At 44.3% G+C, this 20419-nt stretch overlaps 1 protein-coding gene across 1 annotated transcript in view; it reads left to right on the top strand.

Moving 5' to 3' along the window:
- LOC126203054 (calcium/calmodulin-dependent protein kinase kinase 1) overlaps window positions 1-20419 on the top strand; it is a 540044-nt gene that overhangs the window by 451667 nt on the left and 67958 nt on the right. The window contains exons 5-6 of the mRNA XM_049937293.1: window positions 218-269; window positions 10149-10322. Of these exons, the coding sequence (XP_049793250.1) occupies window positions 218-269; window positions 10149-10322 (226 nt within the window). The remainder of the gene's footprint in view (window positions 1-217; window positions 270-10148; window positions 10323-20419) is intronic.

Genomic DNA, 20419 nt, shown 5'->3' with positions numbered 1-20419 from the left:
CATATAATTTTCTTACCCATGTTTTGAATAGAATTCATTAGCAAAGTTTCTCTACCGTCCAGTATATACTTAATTAAATATTATCTGACATATAACAGACTTTTCAGGATATCTTGCCACATTTTGCTTCTCTCGACACGTTAATGGCAAAACTTTCTAACCATTTTACACAGTCTCTGTGTTGTACAATCTTATCATGGTTCTATTTCTGTTGTAGGCAATGAAGATCCTATCCAAGAAGAAGCTGCTGAAGAAAGCTGGCATGTTTGGTGAGTCCACAGACTACATGCTACTCTTGCTTTTTTCTGCTCGTTTTGTTAAACTTTGCTTTCTGCACAACACCTCTTTTGTGAAACCTGCATGTTTTGATATTTGTAAGGACAACTTCGAGTACACCCACCGATTGTTAAAGCAAGTAGAAAAAATTACTTCTTTCATCTAGACACGTGAACTGGGTTCATCGGGTACGCACTTCGTTTTCACTGATGTTTAGTTTCTGGTGGATCATGTTTCACCCACAGTTGCAAATCAGCGCATGTGAAAATTAGTTCGTAATTTTCTAATGTCCCAAACATTTCAAAGAAATTTGTTTTGACATATTCGTGTAGTCTACATTCAGAAAATGAATCACTTATCTTACACGAAGCTTTCTCTTATTTAATTCCTCGCGTGAAATGCTCTCTCATATTATCTTCAATTATCCCATTCTCGAGAGTCGAGCTTGGACAGCTGAGGGCCAAATCTAGCACTGTTTGCATGACAACTGTCGTATCATTGGAACTACTCCACACCAAGCCTTCCAAGTAATTTAATTACCGAATCAATAATGCAGGACGAAAAACCGTCAAGGCACACAAGGGCTCTCACAAGATACCCCTTGAGTGCGAGGTCGCAAAAGGTCAGTAACTTTTACGGCATTCGACACCCCACATGTCTGCCATGCAAACCACAAATATTGTCTGCTAATAGCAACAGGGGACGGGACTGGAGGTATGCAATGGCGAGCCATAATAAGGCTACAGAGTGTAGTTGAACTGCTTAGTCGACGATTAACTCACAACAGTGCTAAAGTGCTAGTGGTATTGATACAAAGCACAAAAATGGCAACGATAAACAAAGTAAACATTGCATTATATTTACGACAACAGTGACCGAAGTTGACATTTCGTCATAAAGGAATCCAACGAATTTCTCAGACTGAGAAAGAAATGGCAGATGAAATATTAGTGTTACTGCAAGGTCAGTCAGTGGAATATGTTGTGTCGCATACGATCGACTAAGCGGACAATATACACTCCTGGCAATGGAAAAAAGAACACATTGACACCGGTGTGTCAGACCCACCATACTTGCTCCGGACACTGCGAGAGGGCTGTACAAGCAATGATCACACGCACGGCACAGCGGACACACCAGGAACCGCGGTGTTGGCCGTCGAATGGCGCTAGCTGCGCAGCATTTGTGCACCGCCGCCGTCAGTGTCAGCCAGTTTGCCGTGGCATACGGAGCTCCATCGCAGTCTTTAACACTGGTAGCATGCCGCGACAGCGTGGACGTGAACCGTATGTGCAGTTGACGGACTTTGAGCGAGGGCGTATAGTGGGCATGCGGGAGGCTGGGTGGACGTACCGCCGAATTGCTCAACATGTGGGGCGTGAGGTCTCCACAGTACATCGATGTTGTCGCCAGTGGTCGGCGGAAGGTGCATGTGCCCGTCGACCTGGGACCGGACCGCAGCGACGCACGGATGCACGCCAAGACCGTAGGATCCTACGCAGTGCCGTAGGGGACCGCACCGCCACTTCCCAGCAAATTAGGGACACTGTTGCTCCTGGGGTATCGGCGAGGACCATTCGCAACCGTCTCCATGAAGCTGGGCTACGGTCCCGCATACCGTTAGGCCGTCTTCCGCTCACGCCCCAACATCGTGCAGCCCGCCTCCAGTGGTGTCGCGACAGGCGTGAATGGAGGGACGAATGGAGACGTGTCGTCTTCAGCGATGAGAGTCGCTTCTGCCTTGGTGCCAATGATGGTCGTATGCGTGTCTGGCGCCGTGCAGGTGAGCGCCACAATCAGGACTGCATACGACCGAGGCACACAGGGCCAACACCCGGCATCATGGTGTGGGGAGCGATCTCCTACACTGGCCGTACACCACTGGTGATCGTCGAGGGGACACTGAATAGTGCACGGTACATCCAAACCGTCATCGAACCCATCGTTCTACCATTCCTAGACCGGCAAGGGAACTTGCTGTTCCAACAGGACAATGCACGTCCGCATGTATCCCGTGCCACCCAACGTGCTCTAGAAGGTGTAAGTCAACTACCCTGGCCAGCAAGATCTCCGGATCTGTGCCCCATTGAGCATGTTTGGGACTGGATGAAGCGTCGTCTCACGCGGTCTGCACGTCCAGCACGAACGCTGGTCCAACTGAGGCGCCAGGTGGAAATGGCATGGCAAGCCGTTCCACAGGACTACATCCAGCATCTCTACGATCGTCTCCATGGGAGAATAGCAGTCTGCATTGCTGCGAAAGGTGGATATACACTGTACTAGTGCCGACATTGTGCATGCTCTGTTGCCTGTGTCTATGTGCCTGTGGTTCTGTCAGTGTGATCATGTGATGTATCTGACCCAAGGAATGTGTCAATAAAGTTTCCCCTTCCTGGGACAATGAATTCACGGTGTTCTTATTTCAATTTCCAGGAGTGTATGTGAGAAGTACAGTGACATTGGTATGTGCTTAAAAGGAAGCGTAGTGTTGAAACATGTGTCGAGCCGTGTAGTTCCTCATCCTCGCTGGACAGGGAGCCAGAAATTCCATCTATAATGAAACGTAGTAAAGGCAATCGTTGTCCAAGTAGTGGGTAATAACGTACGCGTAAGATAATCCGCAGCATATCAGAAGAGATTATAAACAAATTTCCGCAGCAATATGACCGTGTAGTGCATAAGAAAAACTACGGATATTCAAGGGAGGACAAGCCACTCTTGTTACAAAACATGCTCTTTGCGAGTTTCGAGGTTGCACGATACAGGTTATAGGATTTGCATGATAGTGACTTATTAGGTTATGCATATCAAACCGCGCGCCATGTAGATTACGGTGATTTGAATTGAATCAGTAGATGGGTGAATAACTTCAAACAGCGCTGCAAAATTGGAAGACGTAAGATAAAGAAATTTCAAACAAAGCATCTACTTGTTGACGCACAGCAAACTGTGGAAGGACCCATCATTCAGTAAGGATTTTTTTTTTTCAATTCCAACCAGCTGGGATTTAAAGAGGAAATGCGTATGAAAGGAAACTTGAAAATTAGAAGTACCAAGAAAGCTGTATCAAGATCAGCTACTATCAATGTCTTAACGCGTTCGTATGCAGTTTTGTCGACTGTTAATCTGGATGATAAACTGGCTGTGAAGTTATTTATTGCGCTGTGAGAAGTTGAAGGAGCTGTGCCCCTACGATTCTTTCTCATGTGCGTGAGCTTGCAAAGGCGGTAGGGAATATTTACGTCATAGTAAGCAAGAATGGGAAAATGGGTTTATGAGAACTAATACTAGTGTATGATCACTGCTTATATGAGCACTGCTTATAGTCAATAGCTGCTCAAAATAACTTTCTGTTAGCTTGATTCCTGGTCTACGTATAAAAATCATACTCGTTTAGAGCAAACTATCCCTCGTGAAAAGCGTGAAATTGCATTTCATACCACCTGCAACCAGTGGACAAATTCAGCTTCTGGATGTTTATTTTCTCAGTGCCTACAAAACATCGTACCACACAGTTTGCAACTATGCCTTAAAGGAGAGCCAGTTTCACGATAAACTCCACGACAGACTTTTGCATTCGCTTGCTTCCCATTACAGTCTATCAGTTCTCATCATCCCTTTACATCATTATGATTCAATATGCCTTCTTTAAGAATGGATACCTAACTGAACGTACTGCACGGTTTGTAATTCCAAAGGAGCTCGCCTTCATTCTTGATGGGGAGAATCTTTGTGATTACTGTAATGCGTCATTTTTCATTTCGTGTTCGTGGTGCAAGTTAATGGTTTATTTCGAACATTTCTTGAATGTCGACGATGTCCATTTTGTGAAGTGTAATGCATAGATCACATAGACAGTTGATCTTAGCATCCCCCGGACAATCATTTTGTATTGCCCTCCAATTCCGCATGGTGAGTTATTAGCAGCTAATATTTTTCCTGTCGTAACTGTTAGCTCAACACTTTCAATGAGCCTTCCTAGATCTTACTTACGACCTCGCACTCGCGGAGTTCCTTTCGGCTGCTACCTGCAACACTTCAGCCTTAGCTATAAAATCAGAACGACACAAATAAATAAAATTATGTAGTGCATACAACTACAGAACCCATATAAACTTAAAATAAACATATGATCTTAAATTTGAAACCAATCTTGCTTAATATGCACGAGCAATAGACCAGCTGGAGTGCTCGCTTGGTATGACACAGAGTAGTGATGGGAACAACCGAATGGAAACAATCAATTCAGCCAGGTCTTAATACAGTCGACTCATTCGGTTGTAATTCTTTCGAGTGTCGTCAGTCTGTGGGGGCAACCGACTGAAAACAGGCAACGCAGCCCGGCCCATTCACTTATGAGCAAAAATAGAGGGTGGTTATAAGTAAACTTTTGCTAATTGAGCCAGAGAAAACGGAAAACTATTTACCGTATAGGTACTCAATTTATAAGAATGTGTTCAGACTGTGCACTACAGGATTTGCGTTAATAGTAGCGTGTGTCGTAACTTATCGTTAGGTGTTGGTTCTGGTATGGTGACATAGTATTGAAACAGAAGCATCAGTGTGCGCTACTGTTGCAGACATTCAACATGGGTCTGGACAACATCACCAGAGCTTCACTCGTAAAGCTGTTTTATCAAAACAACAGCAATAGTGCTGCAGCTTTGCGTGAGTATCAACGCTCTGGAAGAATACGCAGAGGTTCTCTTTTCACAAGATGGATTGAGAAACATGGTTCGAAAGTTCGACGTAACTGTCGAGATAGGAATGATGTAAACTGAAGGTTGAGGAGGAGAAAGGAGGGGAAAGGAAACTAACTATTACCGGCCGAAGTGGCCGCGCGGTTCTGGCGCTGCAGTCTGGAACCGCGAGACCGCTACGGTCGCAGGTTCGAATCCTGCCTCGGGCATGGATGTGTGTGATGTCCTTAGGTTAGTTAGGTTTAACTAGTTCTAAGTTCTAGGGGACTAATGACCTCAGCAGTTGAGTCCCATAGTGCTCAGAGCCATTTTTTTTTTTAAACTAACTATTGATGTCGGCTGTGCAGGCCACTCCATTAAAGGGATGTTAATGTCGTGTGACCATTCCGCCTCAGGCCGTGCTTTATTAACAGGTGCTCGATCTTGTTCAAACATGCAGTCGCCTTCCATGAAGCAAGAAGATGCTTAAAATATCAACGTAGGCCTGTGCTGTGATAGTGCCACACAAAACAACAAGGGGTGCAAGCCCCCTCCATGATAAACTCGACCACACCATACCACCGCCACCTCCGAACTTTACTGTTAACACTACATATGCTGGCAGAGGACGTTAACTGGGAATTCACCATACCCACACCCTGCCATCAGATCGCCACATTGTGTACCGTTATTCGTCACTCCACACAACGTTTTGCCACTGTCCAATCGTCCAATCTTTACGCTCCTTACACCAAACCAGACGTCGTTTAGCGTTTACCGGCGTGATGTGTGGCTTATGAGCAGCTGCTCGGCTATGAAATCCAAGTTTTCTCACCTCCCGCCTGTCATAGCACTTGCGGCGGATCTCGATGCGGTTTGGAATTCCTGTATGATGGTCTGGATAGATTTCTGCCTATTACACATTACGACCCTCTTCAACTGTCGGCGGTGGCGGCCGAAGTGGCCGTGCGGTTAAAGGCGCTGCAGTCTGGAACCGCAAGACCGCTACGGTCGCAGGTTCGAATCCTGCCTCGGGCATGGATGTGTGTGATGTCCTTAGGTTAGTTAGGTTTAACTAGTTCTAAGTTCTAGGGGACTAATGACCTCAGCAGTTGAGTCCCATAGTGCTCAGAGCCATTTTTTTTTTTTAAACTAACTATTGATGTCGGCTGTGCAGGCCACTCCATTAAAGGGATGTTAATGTCGTGTGACCATTCCGCCTCAGGCCGTGCTTTATTAACAGGTGCTCGATCGTGTTCAAACATGCAGTCGCCTTCCATGAAGCAAGAAGATGCTTAAAATATCAACGTAGGCCTGTGCTGTGATAGTGCCACACAAAACAACAAGGGGTGCAAGCCCCCTCCATGATAAACTCGACCACACCATACCACCGCCACCTCCGAACTTTACTGTTAACACTACATATGCTGGCAGAGGACGTTAACTGGGAATTCACCATACCCACACCCTGCCATCAGATCGCCACATTGTGTACCGTTATTCGTCACTCCACACAACGTTTTGCCACTGTCCAATCGTCCAATCTTTACGCTCCTTACACCAAACCAGACGTCGTTTAGCGTTTACCGGCGTGATGTGTGGCTTATGAGCAGCTGCTCGGCTATGAAATCCAAGTTTTCTCACCTCCCGCCTGTCATAGCACTTGCGGCGGATCTCGATGCGGTTTGGAATTCCTGTATGATGGTCTGGATAGATTTCTGCCTATTACACATTACGACCCTCTTCAACTGTCGGCGGTGGCGGCCGAAGTGGCCGTGCGGTTAAAGGCGCTGCAGTCTGGAACCGCAAGACCGCTACGGTCGCCGGTTCGAATCCTGCCTCGGGCATGGATGTTTGTGATGTCCTTAGGTTAGTTAGGTTTAACTAGTTCTAAGTTCTAGGGGACTAATGACCTCAGCAGTTGAGTCCCATAGTGCTCAGAGACATTTGAACCATTTGAACCAACTGTCGGCGGTCTCTGTCAGTCAATAGACAAGGTCGGCCTGTATGCTTTTGATCTGTACGTGTCCCATGACGTTTCCACAGTAACCGTGAAATAACCAAAGTTTTACAATATTTTTGGTAATTTTATGGTTACTTAAGCTACAAGTGTTTTTTTCTTTCTCAGTTAGGGTGCTAAGTTTTTGCTACTGAAAGTGTCTTCCTGTTCAGGTGTATTTGTACTTCTGATGAAGGTATATTTAGAAATACCGAAACCGTGGTCAAGGATTTCAATAATTCATTATCCTGCAACTGTTTCAGCCATGTTTAAAATCTTGTGACTTTATGACTGTTGGAGAGCAGAGTTATGTGGCAAATACTTGTAGGTTCCACGAAATAACGTCTTTCTTTACGTGTACCTTGTACATATAAGAAGTCCCTGAGGAATAATTTCTACGAGAGCTTCCCTAAAAAACTAACTAAATAATGCACTATTACGAGATTTGCTACCACAGAATACCTGCCGACTTCTGTAACGGTAACATCTTAGCAGAACTCAGAGGTACAGGTGCGTAATGAAGCGTACATATTGCTGTGTGCGATTGTGTTCTAATAATAAATATCATTGTAACAGCGTTGGCATTAAGACAACTTCTCAGATGTCCACAAATAAAACAACTGAATAGTTTTTCGAAGTTATTAATAGGTTATTGCGGATCTGTAACCGTGATCTTCGTTAGGGAGGACAGCAGGTGCAGAGTCTATCACAAAGTGAGCAGTAAAGCTGTTATGCGGATTATATTACGTTATTACAGTCTCTGGCGTCCGCACGATAGGATTCTTAGTAACGTTCCTAATATTTAAATATTAAATTATGCATACTACACAATAATTTCCGTGTTTAATGTATCCGCTTCATTAAGTGCCTGCGAACCAGTCCCTCCACCCACCCATACATTTTTCCTTTTTTTGTTACGAATAATGAACTTTGGATAAATGCTTGAAACATATTTAAAGTTTCTAAACGTGAGTCAACACAGAAGAATGACCGTGAGGGGCAGGCTAACAACTGCAGGGCAAGAGATACCTCTTCAGCTGCGTGAGCCGCAGTGGTCTGATACAAGTTTTCCTACAGCACGCCGCTTCAGCGACTTCCGTGTTCCTAATGTACCGCAGTTATCTAGCTGTTTAAAGGGGACCTTTAGCTCAATGAGGGATCCGAACCATGTTTCTTTCCAGGCGAATCCTCAAATCGTTGAGAGGTGGAGGCAACACTGAAAGTAGACTGAAAGTCTTCATGGTCTGACTGGGATTCGATCCCTCGAAATTGCGGTTTCCAGGCAGTGATTTACTGGTAGACCACCAGTCCCGACTTTCAGTTGGCTAAAGATGTATGCACAAAATCTATCTCCTCTCAAGCAATTACAGCACTGGTCAAAGTGACTCGAGGAAATCAGATGCGATCTGAAAGAGTATGAAACTGTGAACAGACACACGTTTCAAGAGTATTTTATATATCCCCATCTGCAGAGAAAACCAAAAAAGGAAAGTATAGCAAAGTTGCCAGAAGTCGGAAACAGCAGCACTGTGATTTAATGAAAAATTATTTCAATAACCCTAAATTAAATCGGAAGGAGTTACTTACATAGTCCATGGAAACCCAAACCGATTAAAAAAAGTTCATAGAAATTGACTAAAAAACCATATCGCATTACTCTAAGAGGCGTAACTGTAGAATTTATCGCCGGCCGTGGTGGCCAAGCGGTTCTAGGCGCTTCAGTCCGGAACCACGCGGCTGCTACGGTCGCAGGTTCAAATCCTGCCTCGGGCATGGATGTGTTTGATGTCCGTAGGAGTTAGGTTAAAGTCGTTCTAAGTTTAGGGGACTGATGACCTCAGATGTTAAGTCCCATAGTGCTTAGAGCCATCTTTTTTTTTTGTAAAATTTATCGAAGTAAGTAGCCATTGACGATTGTAGACATACATGAGAAGACAGATTTTCACTCTACCTGTAATACCTCGACGTCTACCTACTGTTACGTTTAGTATTGTTGACAACACAAAGGGAACGCTACATCATTATACTGATCGCGTTTCGTGCTCCGACGATGAACTTTGTGATCCATGACGTCGACGTAGAGCTTTCGACCACAGATATTTTAGCCGCAGCTTTTCCGAACGTCAAAGAAAAGCGCAACAATACCAAGGCTCCGAACCGGTTGATGTTACCCGTGGCTTTACAGGCCATTTTGTAATAAGAACATCCCTTGACATTTCATTCAAATAAAATACGGAAGATTTAATTTCTGCGATTCAAACGAACAGAAATGGTATTTGTGTTTTGCTTGTCAAAAATATTTGGCTATTCATTTCCGAATATTGCTTTTTCTTAGCTTATAGTTAGGCAGGAACTCAATAATAACTCTTAAAGTGGAATGAGCAGTAATACCGGTACTTAGATTCCCGGCGGGGTCAGGGATTTTCTCTGCCTCGTGATGACTGGGTGTTGTGTGATGTCCTTAGGTTAGTTAGGTTAAAGTAGTTCTAAGTTCTAGGGGACTGATGACCATAGAAGTTGTCCCATAGTGCTCAGAGCCAATACAGGTACACACACCTCTATTTCGAGTTCGATTGGAACCATAACGGAAGGGGAGGCTCTGGTCGGAAATGCCACTGTGCACATCTGGTTGGTCGGAAGTGCCATGTTACCTGCGGCACCGACGGGTCGAAAACGCCGCGGTCGGAAGGAGCTGTAGACAGTTACTTAGCAGATTTTATAAAATCCATAATGTTTTTTATCTCCTCGCATTATCTACTGACAGTGTGAAAATGAATACTGCCTGGTAGAGACAGTTTACGGCATTGTAAAACGCTCATCTGAGCATAAAATATACAAAATAAAACAAAGAAATCCCTTGATCTCCATGGACAGTGTGCCATTTGTTTCCAGTTTTGATGTTATTCTAGTCGTTATTCTCCTATCTACAATACTCCATCATCTTCTTCTTTACACTGTTTATCTTCCAGAAATAATCCTTGCTAAAAAGTCGTCTTTTCCTTTCAAAAGTTATGCCTGTCCTAGAAATGGCCGTAGAGTGCACACTTACGTGAATCTTAGGATTGATTATTACTGCTAATTTTTTGACTGAAAAGTTTTACATTCTAACTGATGGGGATGCTTAGACCCAAAAGAGTCAGCCAACCCGGACTTGGGGTGAGTTTTGCTGATGACTGCTGCACGTGTGTCTGTAGGTCGTGTGGCGCCGCAGCGGAAGTCGTCTACGGGGAAGCTTGTGAACCCGGCGGAGCGAGACCCGCTGCAGAGGGTCTACCGGGAGATCGCCATCCTCAAGAAGCTCGACCATCCCAACGTCGTGAAGCTGGTCGAGGTGCTCGACGACCCCATGGAGGACCACCTCTACCTCGGTAAGTAGGCCTGCCTATCATCACAGTCTAATCGCTCCCGTACACTGTCAAACATATTTGTCAAATTCTCCCTTATTTATCCGCGGGTTGGTCAAACAAACCCGTACAACATCCAACAATTTTGCTAATCTAACCTCATTTTTGAAGAAGACCTTGTTCATGTATGCAGTATTTTTAAACCATTCTTAGTTACTTTATGTTCTGCCTTACGGCAGCTCTTGTCATGGGGGAAGCCTCGTCAGAGAGGTCCACCGCATGAGCTTCTAGGCAAGTGATTCCAGTGGTGGTTTCCCGTTGCCTTCCACTGATGATGATGAAGAAATGATAATGAGGACAACACCCAGTCCCTGAGTGGAGAAAATCTCCGACCCAGCCGGGAATCGAACCCGGGCCCCTCGCCGTGACAGACCGCCGCGCTGACCACTTTTTTTAATTAAACATATAAACACAGAAGCACAAAAACAAAATAATGAAGTACTGGAACTGTTTCAACACGAGTTGTATCCTATAATAGACTGAAGAACACATGTCAATATAGTGCCATTTTTAAGCTTACAAAACATAACAAAAATTTTAAAGTGACAACAGCACCGTCAGTCCAGACAGAGACATAGAACCAAAACGCAAACATATTAAAAACTGACTGTCTTAACTAGAATTGCAGTTCTGTCAATTGATACACAACCGTCCAAATTCTTCACAGAAAGTCATTTGGAGCATACAAACTAATAACAAAGACATGCACAGGCAACATAAATTAAGAAAAACGTCAAATGAAGTTAATAACATCGTTGAGAAGTCGGGAGCAGTCCTGGGAACAGGTGTAATCCCTTATTCGTTGTGTATTGTGTCCGCTGCATCGTCGTGTATGTGATTTGTGTCCTTACCGGCGTCGAGAATTACCCTACGCCTTGTTTTTCAAAAATTATGTCTTAACATGTTACCAAACCTCGTCCTGAAATTTGGGTAACGTTTCATTTTCCAACGTGCCGTTCTCATATAAGCCTCGAAACTATTATCTTCACTATTGTGGATGATGGTATACGTCCCACACCGTCCTAACAGCCACATCACCGTATTGTTCTTTGTAGCGGGAAAATGTTTAATGCCCGGCCAGAGCAGGATGTCGGTACAGTGGCTGGCTGGGGTGCTGCGGGTAATTAGGCCTAGCCTCTGCTGCACCCATTTCCAGTTAATGAGATGACCGCCACAAGTGAAGCGATGGCGTTAGGTGTTGACCAGATCACAGCGGACGCATTTATCACTGTCGCATAAGCTGTTTCTATACAACCTTTCATTAGTGGGTACAACGTCGTTTACCACTTTATACCGTGTGGACGCCACCTCAGCAGTGTGGACGGTTAGACTTATATTGTCCCAAACTGCGTTCCAATGAACGCTCGGGTATTTAAGTTCAATGGGACTCAGGACTATTGGAGATGTCCATCTTTTTAATAACAGGTGCGTCGTCGGTAAATCCTGCGTTAGATAGTTTCCATCAATATAGCTTACTTCAAGAAAAAACTGCTTGACATGTCGTAGTTTGTAATGCATATTACCTACTTCAGTAGGTGGGTGCATATCGGTGGGTTGTAAGGTTCGTAAGAGCCAACTGGTTACGCTGAGAGGTTACTTGTCCAAGAAGTGGGTGATTCGTTTAATATACAGGGTGTTACAAAAAGGTACGGCCAAACTTTCAGGAAACATTCCTCACACACAAATAAAGAAAAGATGTTATGTGGACATGTGTCCGGAAACGCTTAATTTCCATGTTAGAGCTCATTTTAGTTTCGTCAGTATGTACTGTACTTCCTCGATTCACCGCCAGTTGGCCCAATTGAAGGAAGGTAATGTTGACTTCGGTGCTTGTGTTGACATGCGACTCATTGCTCTACAGTACTAGCATCAAGCACATCAGTACGTAGCATCAACAGGTTAGTGTTCATCACGAACGTGGTTTTGCAGTCAGTGCAATGTTTACAAATGCAGAGTTGGCAGATGCCCATTTGAGGTATGGATTAACACGGGGCAATAGCCGTGGCGCGGTACGTTTGTATCGAGACAGATTTCCAGAACGAAGATGTCCCGACAGGAAGACGTTCGAAGCAATTGATCGGCGTCTTAGGGAGCACGGAACATTCCAGCCTATGACTCGCGACTGGGGAAGACCTAGAACGACGAGGACACCTGCAATGGACGAGGCAATTCTTGGTGCAGTTGACGATAACCCTAATGTGAGCGTCAGAGAAGTTGCTGCTGTACAAGGTAACGTTGACCACGTCACTGTATGGAGAGTGCTACGGGAGAACCAGTTGTTTCCGTACCATGTACAGCGTGTGCAGGCATTATCAGCAGCTGATTGGCCTCCACGGATACACTTCTGCGAATGGTTCATCCAACAACGTGTCAATCCTCATTTCAGTGCAAATGTTCTCTTTACGGATGAGGCGTCATTCCAATGTGATCAAATTGTAAATTTTCACAATCAACATGTGTGGGCTGACGAGAATCCGCACGCAGTTATGCAATCACGTCATCAACACAGATTTTCTGTGAACGTTTGTGCAGGCATTGTTGGTGATGTCTTGATTGGGCCCCATGTTCTTCCACCTACGCTCAATGGAGCACGTTATCATGATTTCATACGGGATACTCTACCTGTGCTGCTAGAACATGTGCCTTAACAAGTACGACACAACATGTGGTTCATGCACGATGGAGCTCCTGCACATTTCAGTCGAAGTGTTCGCACGCTTCTCAGCAACAGATTCGGAGGCCGATGGATTGGTAGAGGCGGACCAATTCCATGGCCTCCATGCTCTCCTAACCTCAACCCTCTTGACTTTCATTTATGGGGGCATTTGAAAGCTCTTGTCTACGCAACCCCGGTACCAAATGTAGAGACTCTTCGTGCTCGTATTGTGGACGGCTGTGATACAATACTTCTCCAGGGCTGCATCAGCGCATCAGGGATTCCATGCGACGGAGGGTGGATGCATGTATCCTCGCTAACGTAGGACATTTTGAACATTTCCTGTAATAAAGTGTTTGAAGTCACGCTGGTACGTTCTGTTGCTGTGTGTTTCCATTCCATGATTAATGTGATTTGAAGAGAAGTAATAAAATGAGCTCTAACATAGAAAGTAAGCGTTTCCGGACACATGTCCACATAACATATTTTCTTTCTTTGTGTGTGAGGAATGTTTCCTGAAAGTTTTGAATGTCAACGGACCGCCAATTATTTTCATAGATGGCACCTTGCATTTTATTGGTGACCTGCTTGCAACTTTATGCATTCATTTTTAGCGGGCATTTGTCGCTAATCATCCCCATAGTGGTGTGGGCTTCGACACACTTCGCCCAAGGCACAACAACTGCGTCGAATCCTCGAATGTTGACGAAGGTGCATTTATCGGCGTTGATTTTAGCACCGGAAGCACGACAGTATTCGTCTACCGCGGTCTTGAGGGTTGATACGTCTCCGTCGTTGCGCAGTAACACTCCGACGTCGTCGGCGTAAGCATTACATCATGGACAGAGATTCCGATATCAGATACTGGATTTTAAGGTGTACCCAGCAGCAGACATAGACTCTGATCACAATTTAGTAGTGATGAAGAGTAGGCTGAAGTTCAAGACATTAGGAAGAATCAGTGCGCAAAGAAGTGGGATACGGAAGTACTAAGGAATGACGAGATACGGTTGAAGTTCTGTAAGGCTATAGATACAACAATAAGGAATAGCGCAGTAGGCAGTACAGTTGAAGAGGAATGGACATCTCTAAAAAGGGCCATCACAGACGTTGCGAAGCAAAACATAGGTACAAAGAAGGTAACTGCGAAGAAACCGTGGTCAACAGAAGAAATACTTCAACTGATGGATGAAATGATGATGATGAGGTCCCATACTCCGAGGAGCGTGGGGAACGATGCGGGAGACCCGCACCGCCGACTAGACAAGGTCCTAGCGTAGGTGGTTTGCCATTGCCTTCCTCAGACCGTAATGGGGATGAATGATGATGATAAAGACAACACAACAACATCCAATAACCTCGAGTCAGGGAAAATTCCTGACCCCGCCGGGAATCGATCCCGGGACCTCGTGCGCGGGAAGCGAAGCGAGAGCGCTACCGCAAGACCACGAGCTGCGGACGATGGATGAAACGAGGAAATAAAAAATTAATCCAGGAATTCACAAACAGAGAAATACAAGGCGCTGAGGAATGAAATAAATAGTAAGTGCAGGGAAGGTCAGACGAAATGGCTGCAGGAAAAATGTGAAGACATCGAAAAAGAAATGATTGTCCGAAGGACAGACTCACCATACGGGAAAGTGAAAACAATCTTCGGTGACATTAAAATCTATAGTTATAACATTAAGAGTGCAACGGGAATTCGACTGGTAAATGCATTGGAGAGAGTGGAGAGAAAACACTGAAAGCCTCTATGAGGGGGAATATTTGTCTGATGTGATAGAAGAAGAAACAGGAGTCGATTTAGAAGAGATAGGGGATCCAGTATTAGAATCAGAATTTAAAAGAGCTTTCGCGGACTGAAGATCAAATAAAGCAGAATGGATAGATAACAGTCCATCAGAGTTTCTAATATTATTGGGGGAAGTGACAACAAAACGACTATTCATGTTGGTGTGCAGAATGTATGATTCTGGCGACATACCATCTGACTTTCGGAAAAGCTTCATCCACACAATTCCGAAGACGGCAAGAGCTGACAAGAGCGAGAATTGTCGCACAGTCAGTTGCTCATGAGAATAATATACAGAAGAATGGAAAATAAAATTGAAGATGTGCTAGATGACTATCAGTTTGGCTTGAGGAAAGGTAAAGGCACGAGAGGCAATTCTGACGTTGCGATTAATAATGGAAGTACGACTAAACAAAAATCAAGACACGTTCATTGGATTTTTCGAACCGGGAAAAAGCGTTCGACAATGTAAAATAGTGCAAGATGTTCGAAATTCTGAAAAAATTATGGATAGGCGATAGGGAGTGACGGGTCATATACAATAGGTACAATAGCCAAAAGAGAATAATGAGAGTGGACGACCAAAAACGAAGTGCTCCTATTAAAAAGGGTGTAAGACAATGATGTAGCCTTTCACCCCTACTGTTCAACCTGTACATCGAGGAAATAATGATGGAAATAAAAATGAAAGTTCAGGAGTAGAATTAAAATTAATGGTGAAAAGATATCAATGATACGATGACAGCAGATGTCATTGCTGTCCCGAGTGAAAGTGAAGAAGAATTAAATGATCTGCTGAACGGAATGAACAGTGTAATGAGTACACAAGTATGGACAGAGAGTAAATCGAAGAAAGACAAAGACAATGAGAAGTAGTAGAAATGAGAACAGAGAGAAACTTAACATCAAGATTGATGATCACGAAGTATATGAAGTTAAGGAATTCTGCTACACAGGAGGTAAAATAACCAATGATGGACGGAGCAAGGAGGACATCAAAAGCAGACTATCAATGGCAAAAAGGGCATTCCTGGTAAGGAGAAGTCTAGTAATATCAAATATCGGCCTTAATTTGAGGAACAAATTTCTGAGAATGTACGTCTGGAGTACAGTATTGTATAGTAGGGAAACATGGACTGTTGGAAGACCGGAACAGATGAGAATCGAAGCATTTGCGATGTGGTGCTACAGACGGATGTTGACTATTAGGTGGACTGATAACGTAGGGAATGAGGAGGTTCCGCGCAGCATCTGAGAGGAACGGAACATCTGGGAAACACTGACAAGGAAAAGGGACAGGATGATAGGACATCTATTAATACTTGAGGGAATGACCTCCATGGTACTAGAGGGAGCTGTAGGAGGCAAGAACTGTAGATTGTCAAACATCCAGCAGATGATAGAGGACGTAGGTTGCAAGTGCTACTCTGAGATGAAGAGGTTAGTACAAGAGAGGAATTCGTGGCGGGTCGCATCAAACCAGTCAGAAGACTGATGACAAAAAAAAAAAAAAAAAAAAAAAAAAAAAAAAAAAAATCTCCTGTCTAGGTGAACAGATTGACAGCTTGACCAGCCAGCCGGGTAGTCGAGCGGTTATAGGCGCTTCAGTCTGGAACCGCGCGACCGCTACGGTCGCAGGTTCGAATTCTTCCTCGGGCATGGATGTGTGTGATGTCCTTAGGTTAGTTAGGTTTAAGTAGTTCTAAGTTCTAGGGGACTTATGACCTCAGTGCTCAGAGCCATTTGAGCCACAGCTTTACCCAGTCTGCCATGGTAGCTACGACGTGACGTGTGACGGAATGGTTTAGTGAAGTTGTCTTTCAGCTTACTATTGAGCTCACTATTCGAAGTCTTCCGATTTCTTCGGACCAACAAGGGAAGGGTATGCCCAAGAGTCAATGATTTTGTTCGTCTTTTGCTCTATTGTAGTACAGGGGATGATCAAAAAATGAAAACAGCGCAAGAAATGGGTTCTTGAACATAAATTAAGAAACTAGCCAAGCCCTTAGGTTGCACTGTTATATTTGACTACAAACGGCACCTATGCAATGACTTCAATAAGAAGCAAGTGTCGGTGGTGATCAGTACAGTAGTTGTCAGTGCCTTATGTTGGAACCCAGTGCAGTCGAACGCGGACAAATTATTGGTGCTCGTATGCGGAATGTTACCGTAATAGGGCTGTTATTTTTTTCAGCAATTTTCGGTAAAAGTTTGAAATTATTCTTTTGTAATTGTAGTAAAAGGTGTGAAGGAGTCGTACTACTTCCTAAGCTTTCAACATCATGTCCATTGTTTCTCTTTGACTGTGTAAAGCAAGTACAGGTGGCGCAAAAGAAGAAGGCGATTGCAATGGGTGGAGGGGGCGATGTGACTGGAATAAAATTTTTTAACACAACTGGCGGCTATTACTTCATAATGGCATTCTTTACAAACAGTTTCTGAAAATGATGAACAAAAATCTAAATGACAAATTGGTCTTTGCGGTGGTAGGAGACGTGAGAGGGGGAAATTCTGACGTAATCGGCGCTCTGCGCTGCCGACACACAGCAACGTCTATCTTCGCCATGCAGTTTTGACACTGCAAAAAGTCGACAAGAAGTGTTCCAGAGATATCCGACATGTGACGAGACCGACGGACCCATCGAACACCTTTTATTGTAGCAGTGCCATTGTTAGCAAAGTGTTTATCGCCAAGCGTCAACGTGCATCGTTTTCCTTTCAGTTCTTGCTCTAAGGAGGATAAGCAGGCTGCTAACTTGTTGATGTACGGTATAGCTAATAATAAATCAATACTTAAACGTACAGCTCTAAGACCTGCAGTATATTTGCTTTGTGCAGCCGATATTTTTTAACTCCCCTGTCGATATATCGAAGCCTTTTTCGATATATCGGGCGGCGGCAACGGTGTATCGGAATCCGGATATTTTTAAAAAATATCAACAGTGCTGTACCGTAACCAAGGTAGCGTAAGTGTTTGGTGTCTCAATACGCACATATCGAAGGTTTATGCTGCATATAGGGAAAGAAGAGAAACAACACCCACTACGTTACAATATGGACAAAAGTTTGTGTAATTGTAACGGACGCTCATTAAAGAGAATTGTGACAAAAAGTAAGGGGACTGCAGCTACAAAAGTCACTGCATAGTTGCATGTTACACTCGCGAACCCTGTCAGCACCAGAACAACGCGAAGCTCCCTGCAGATGTAGAGAACTGCAGGTCGAAACGGAACTCCGAAAACACTCATCAGTGATGTAAACGATCGTAACGAGAAACGTGGCGCGAAAGCTGTAAAATCTGGACTATGGAGTAATGGCCGTAATGGCCGGCTAGAAACCGGGAGCGGTTTCTAGCCGAGTTTACGCCCCAAGCGTGAAACATTGGCGACGGTTCGGTGACGACTGGGGCAGCCATGTCGAGGTATTCCATTGCCGCCCGGTTACTCTGCAAAGTCACTTGCTGCCAAGAATTGTGAACCGTGATTTATTTTCAAATAATATTGTTAATAATTTTTACTAGCAATTCATCATGAACATTAACACATTTAATCACACTATGTAAGCGTGGAAATAGTTGCCAGGGAGTAACTGATGAAATCATAAACAAATTCCTTTTAATAATGGGAATTTTATTCACTGTAATAGTGCCTAAAAGCATTTTTTTAAGGAAACAGATTTAAAATCTTCTAAGAAAAGTCTTACGGTGAAAGGGTGGCAACTTTATATACCAAAATGAGCATTTAAATACAAGCCCATGAAATGCAATCAAATATAAAATCCTACAATGTTGGCCAAACAATAGTTAAGATGCTCTACAGTACACAGATACCGCCTATCAAGATCATAGGAAATAATATCAAAGTTTCTAAAGATCAAAACATATTTCAGGTATTAGGCCGATACACTCCAAGCAATAAATTCGTTAACACACCAAATTCGACAAACATGACAGAGGCAGCTACTAACGTACAGTAGATTGATAGGAAGATTACCGAACAACCCGAACCGCAGGTTGCTCTAACCCACTCCTACACCAGAAGGGAAAAACGGACCATCCAATTTATAAATAACCACCTTCCCGCGGGTGGGCAAACGGAGAAGAATGGTGGGACGACCCCAAAGCAAAACGGCTGGTGACCTCACCAAGAAAACAAGTAGAATTTAACAAGAGTAAATCAAAAAAGATATCACCAATCACTTAACTTCTAATAAACTGCGATTTCTCGAGAAGACCTGGTGCAGCACCCCCAAATCGCTCTACCGAACCGTCCGCTGCCAGACGCTTCAACGGATGCAGGAAGGCGCGCCGATCTCCCATCTCATGCCGTCGCAGCTCGCACCAGCCAGACTGATGTTTTGGGTTGACTCCTGTTGCTCTCGTGTCGACCGCGAAGTCACTACCCCTCGCTATACGCCGCGGTCCACTGGACTCACGTGGCGACCTCACATGCGCCGACGCTCAAGACGGACAAGTCATCTTGTGTCTCAATGCGCGACCGACCAGCCGATCGATACAACCGCCAATGACCGTTGCCCGAGTAACTCTAGCAGACTGGCGGCCTAACGCGCAGACTCAGATGCAGAAACTAGGCCCCGACCGGGCGACCACTCGCTGAGTTCTCTTGCTGGCGAAGTGGAAAGACTCTCATTTTGCCGGCTTTAAAGGTTGATCTGAACGACAGACATCCTAGCACTGCGAACGACAGACAGACACTAACTGCCTAACAATTGCGGACGAGAGACAGACTAGCAAGCTGGGACGAGAGACTAACCCAGGCTGACCCCTAGTGAGTTCTTTTTTTTTATTATTGTTATTGTCAAACCCGTACAAACAGGCAGGCTGTCAGCAGCATGTTACGCCGCTCTTCAGCCATAGAATAGATAAATAAACAACAGAATGAATACACATAAGTGACTTTTTTTTTTTTGGTCATGTCTACTGACTTTGATGCGGCACTCTTAATGTTACCACCGTTGCTTTTAATGTCACCAAACGTTGTTTTGACTTTCCTGTATGCTGAGTCTGTCCTTCCGACAATCATATCTTTTTCGATGTCTTCACATTTTTCCAGCAGCCATTTCGTCTTAGCTTCCCTCCACTTCCTATTTATTTCATTCCTCAGCGACTTGTATTTCTGTATTCCTGATTTTCCCGGAACATGTTTGTACTTCCTCCTTTCATCAATCAACTGAAGTATTTATTCTGTTACCCATGGTTTCTTTGCAGCTACCTTCTTTGTACCTATGTTTTCCTTCCCAACTTCTGTGATGGCCCTTTTTAGAGATGTCCACTCCTCTTCAACTGTACTGCCTACTGCGCTATTACTTATTGCTGTATCTATAGCGTTAGAGAACTTCAAACGTATCTCGTCATTCCTTAGTACTTCCGTATCCCACCTCTTGGCGCACTGATTCTTCCTGACTAATGTCTTGAACTTCAGCCTACTCTTCATCACTACTATATTGTGATCTGAGTCTATATCTGCTCCTGGGTATGCCTTACAATCCAGTATCTGATTTCGGAATCTCTGTCTGACCATGATGTAATCTAATTGAAATCTTCCCGTATCTCCCGGCCTTTTCCAAGTATACCTCCTCCTCTTGTGATTCTTG

This window comes from Schistocerca nitens, chromosome 9 (genome assembly GCF_023898315.1).
Source record: "Schistocerca nitens isolate TAMUIC-IGC-003100 chromosome 9, iqSchNite1.1, whole genome shotgun sequence".
NCBI classification, from domain to species: domain Eukaryota; kingdom Metazoa; phylum Arthropoda; class Insecta; order Orthoptera; family Acrididae; genus Schistocerca; species Schistocerca nitens.
Note: the sequence above shows the minus strand (reverse complement) of the source record. Positions and strands in the feature narration are given on the sequence as shown.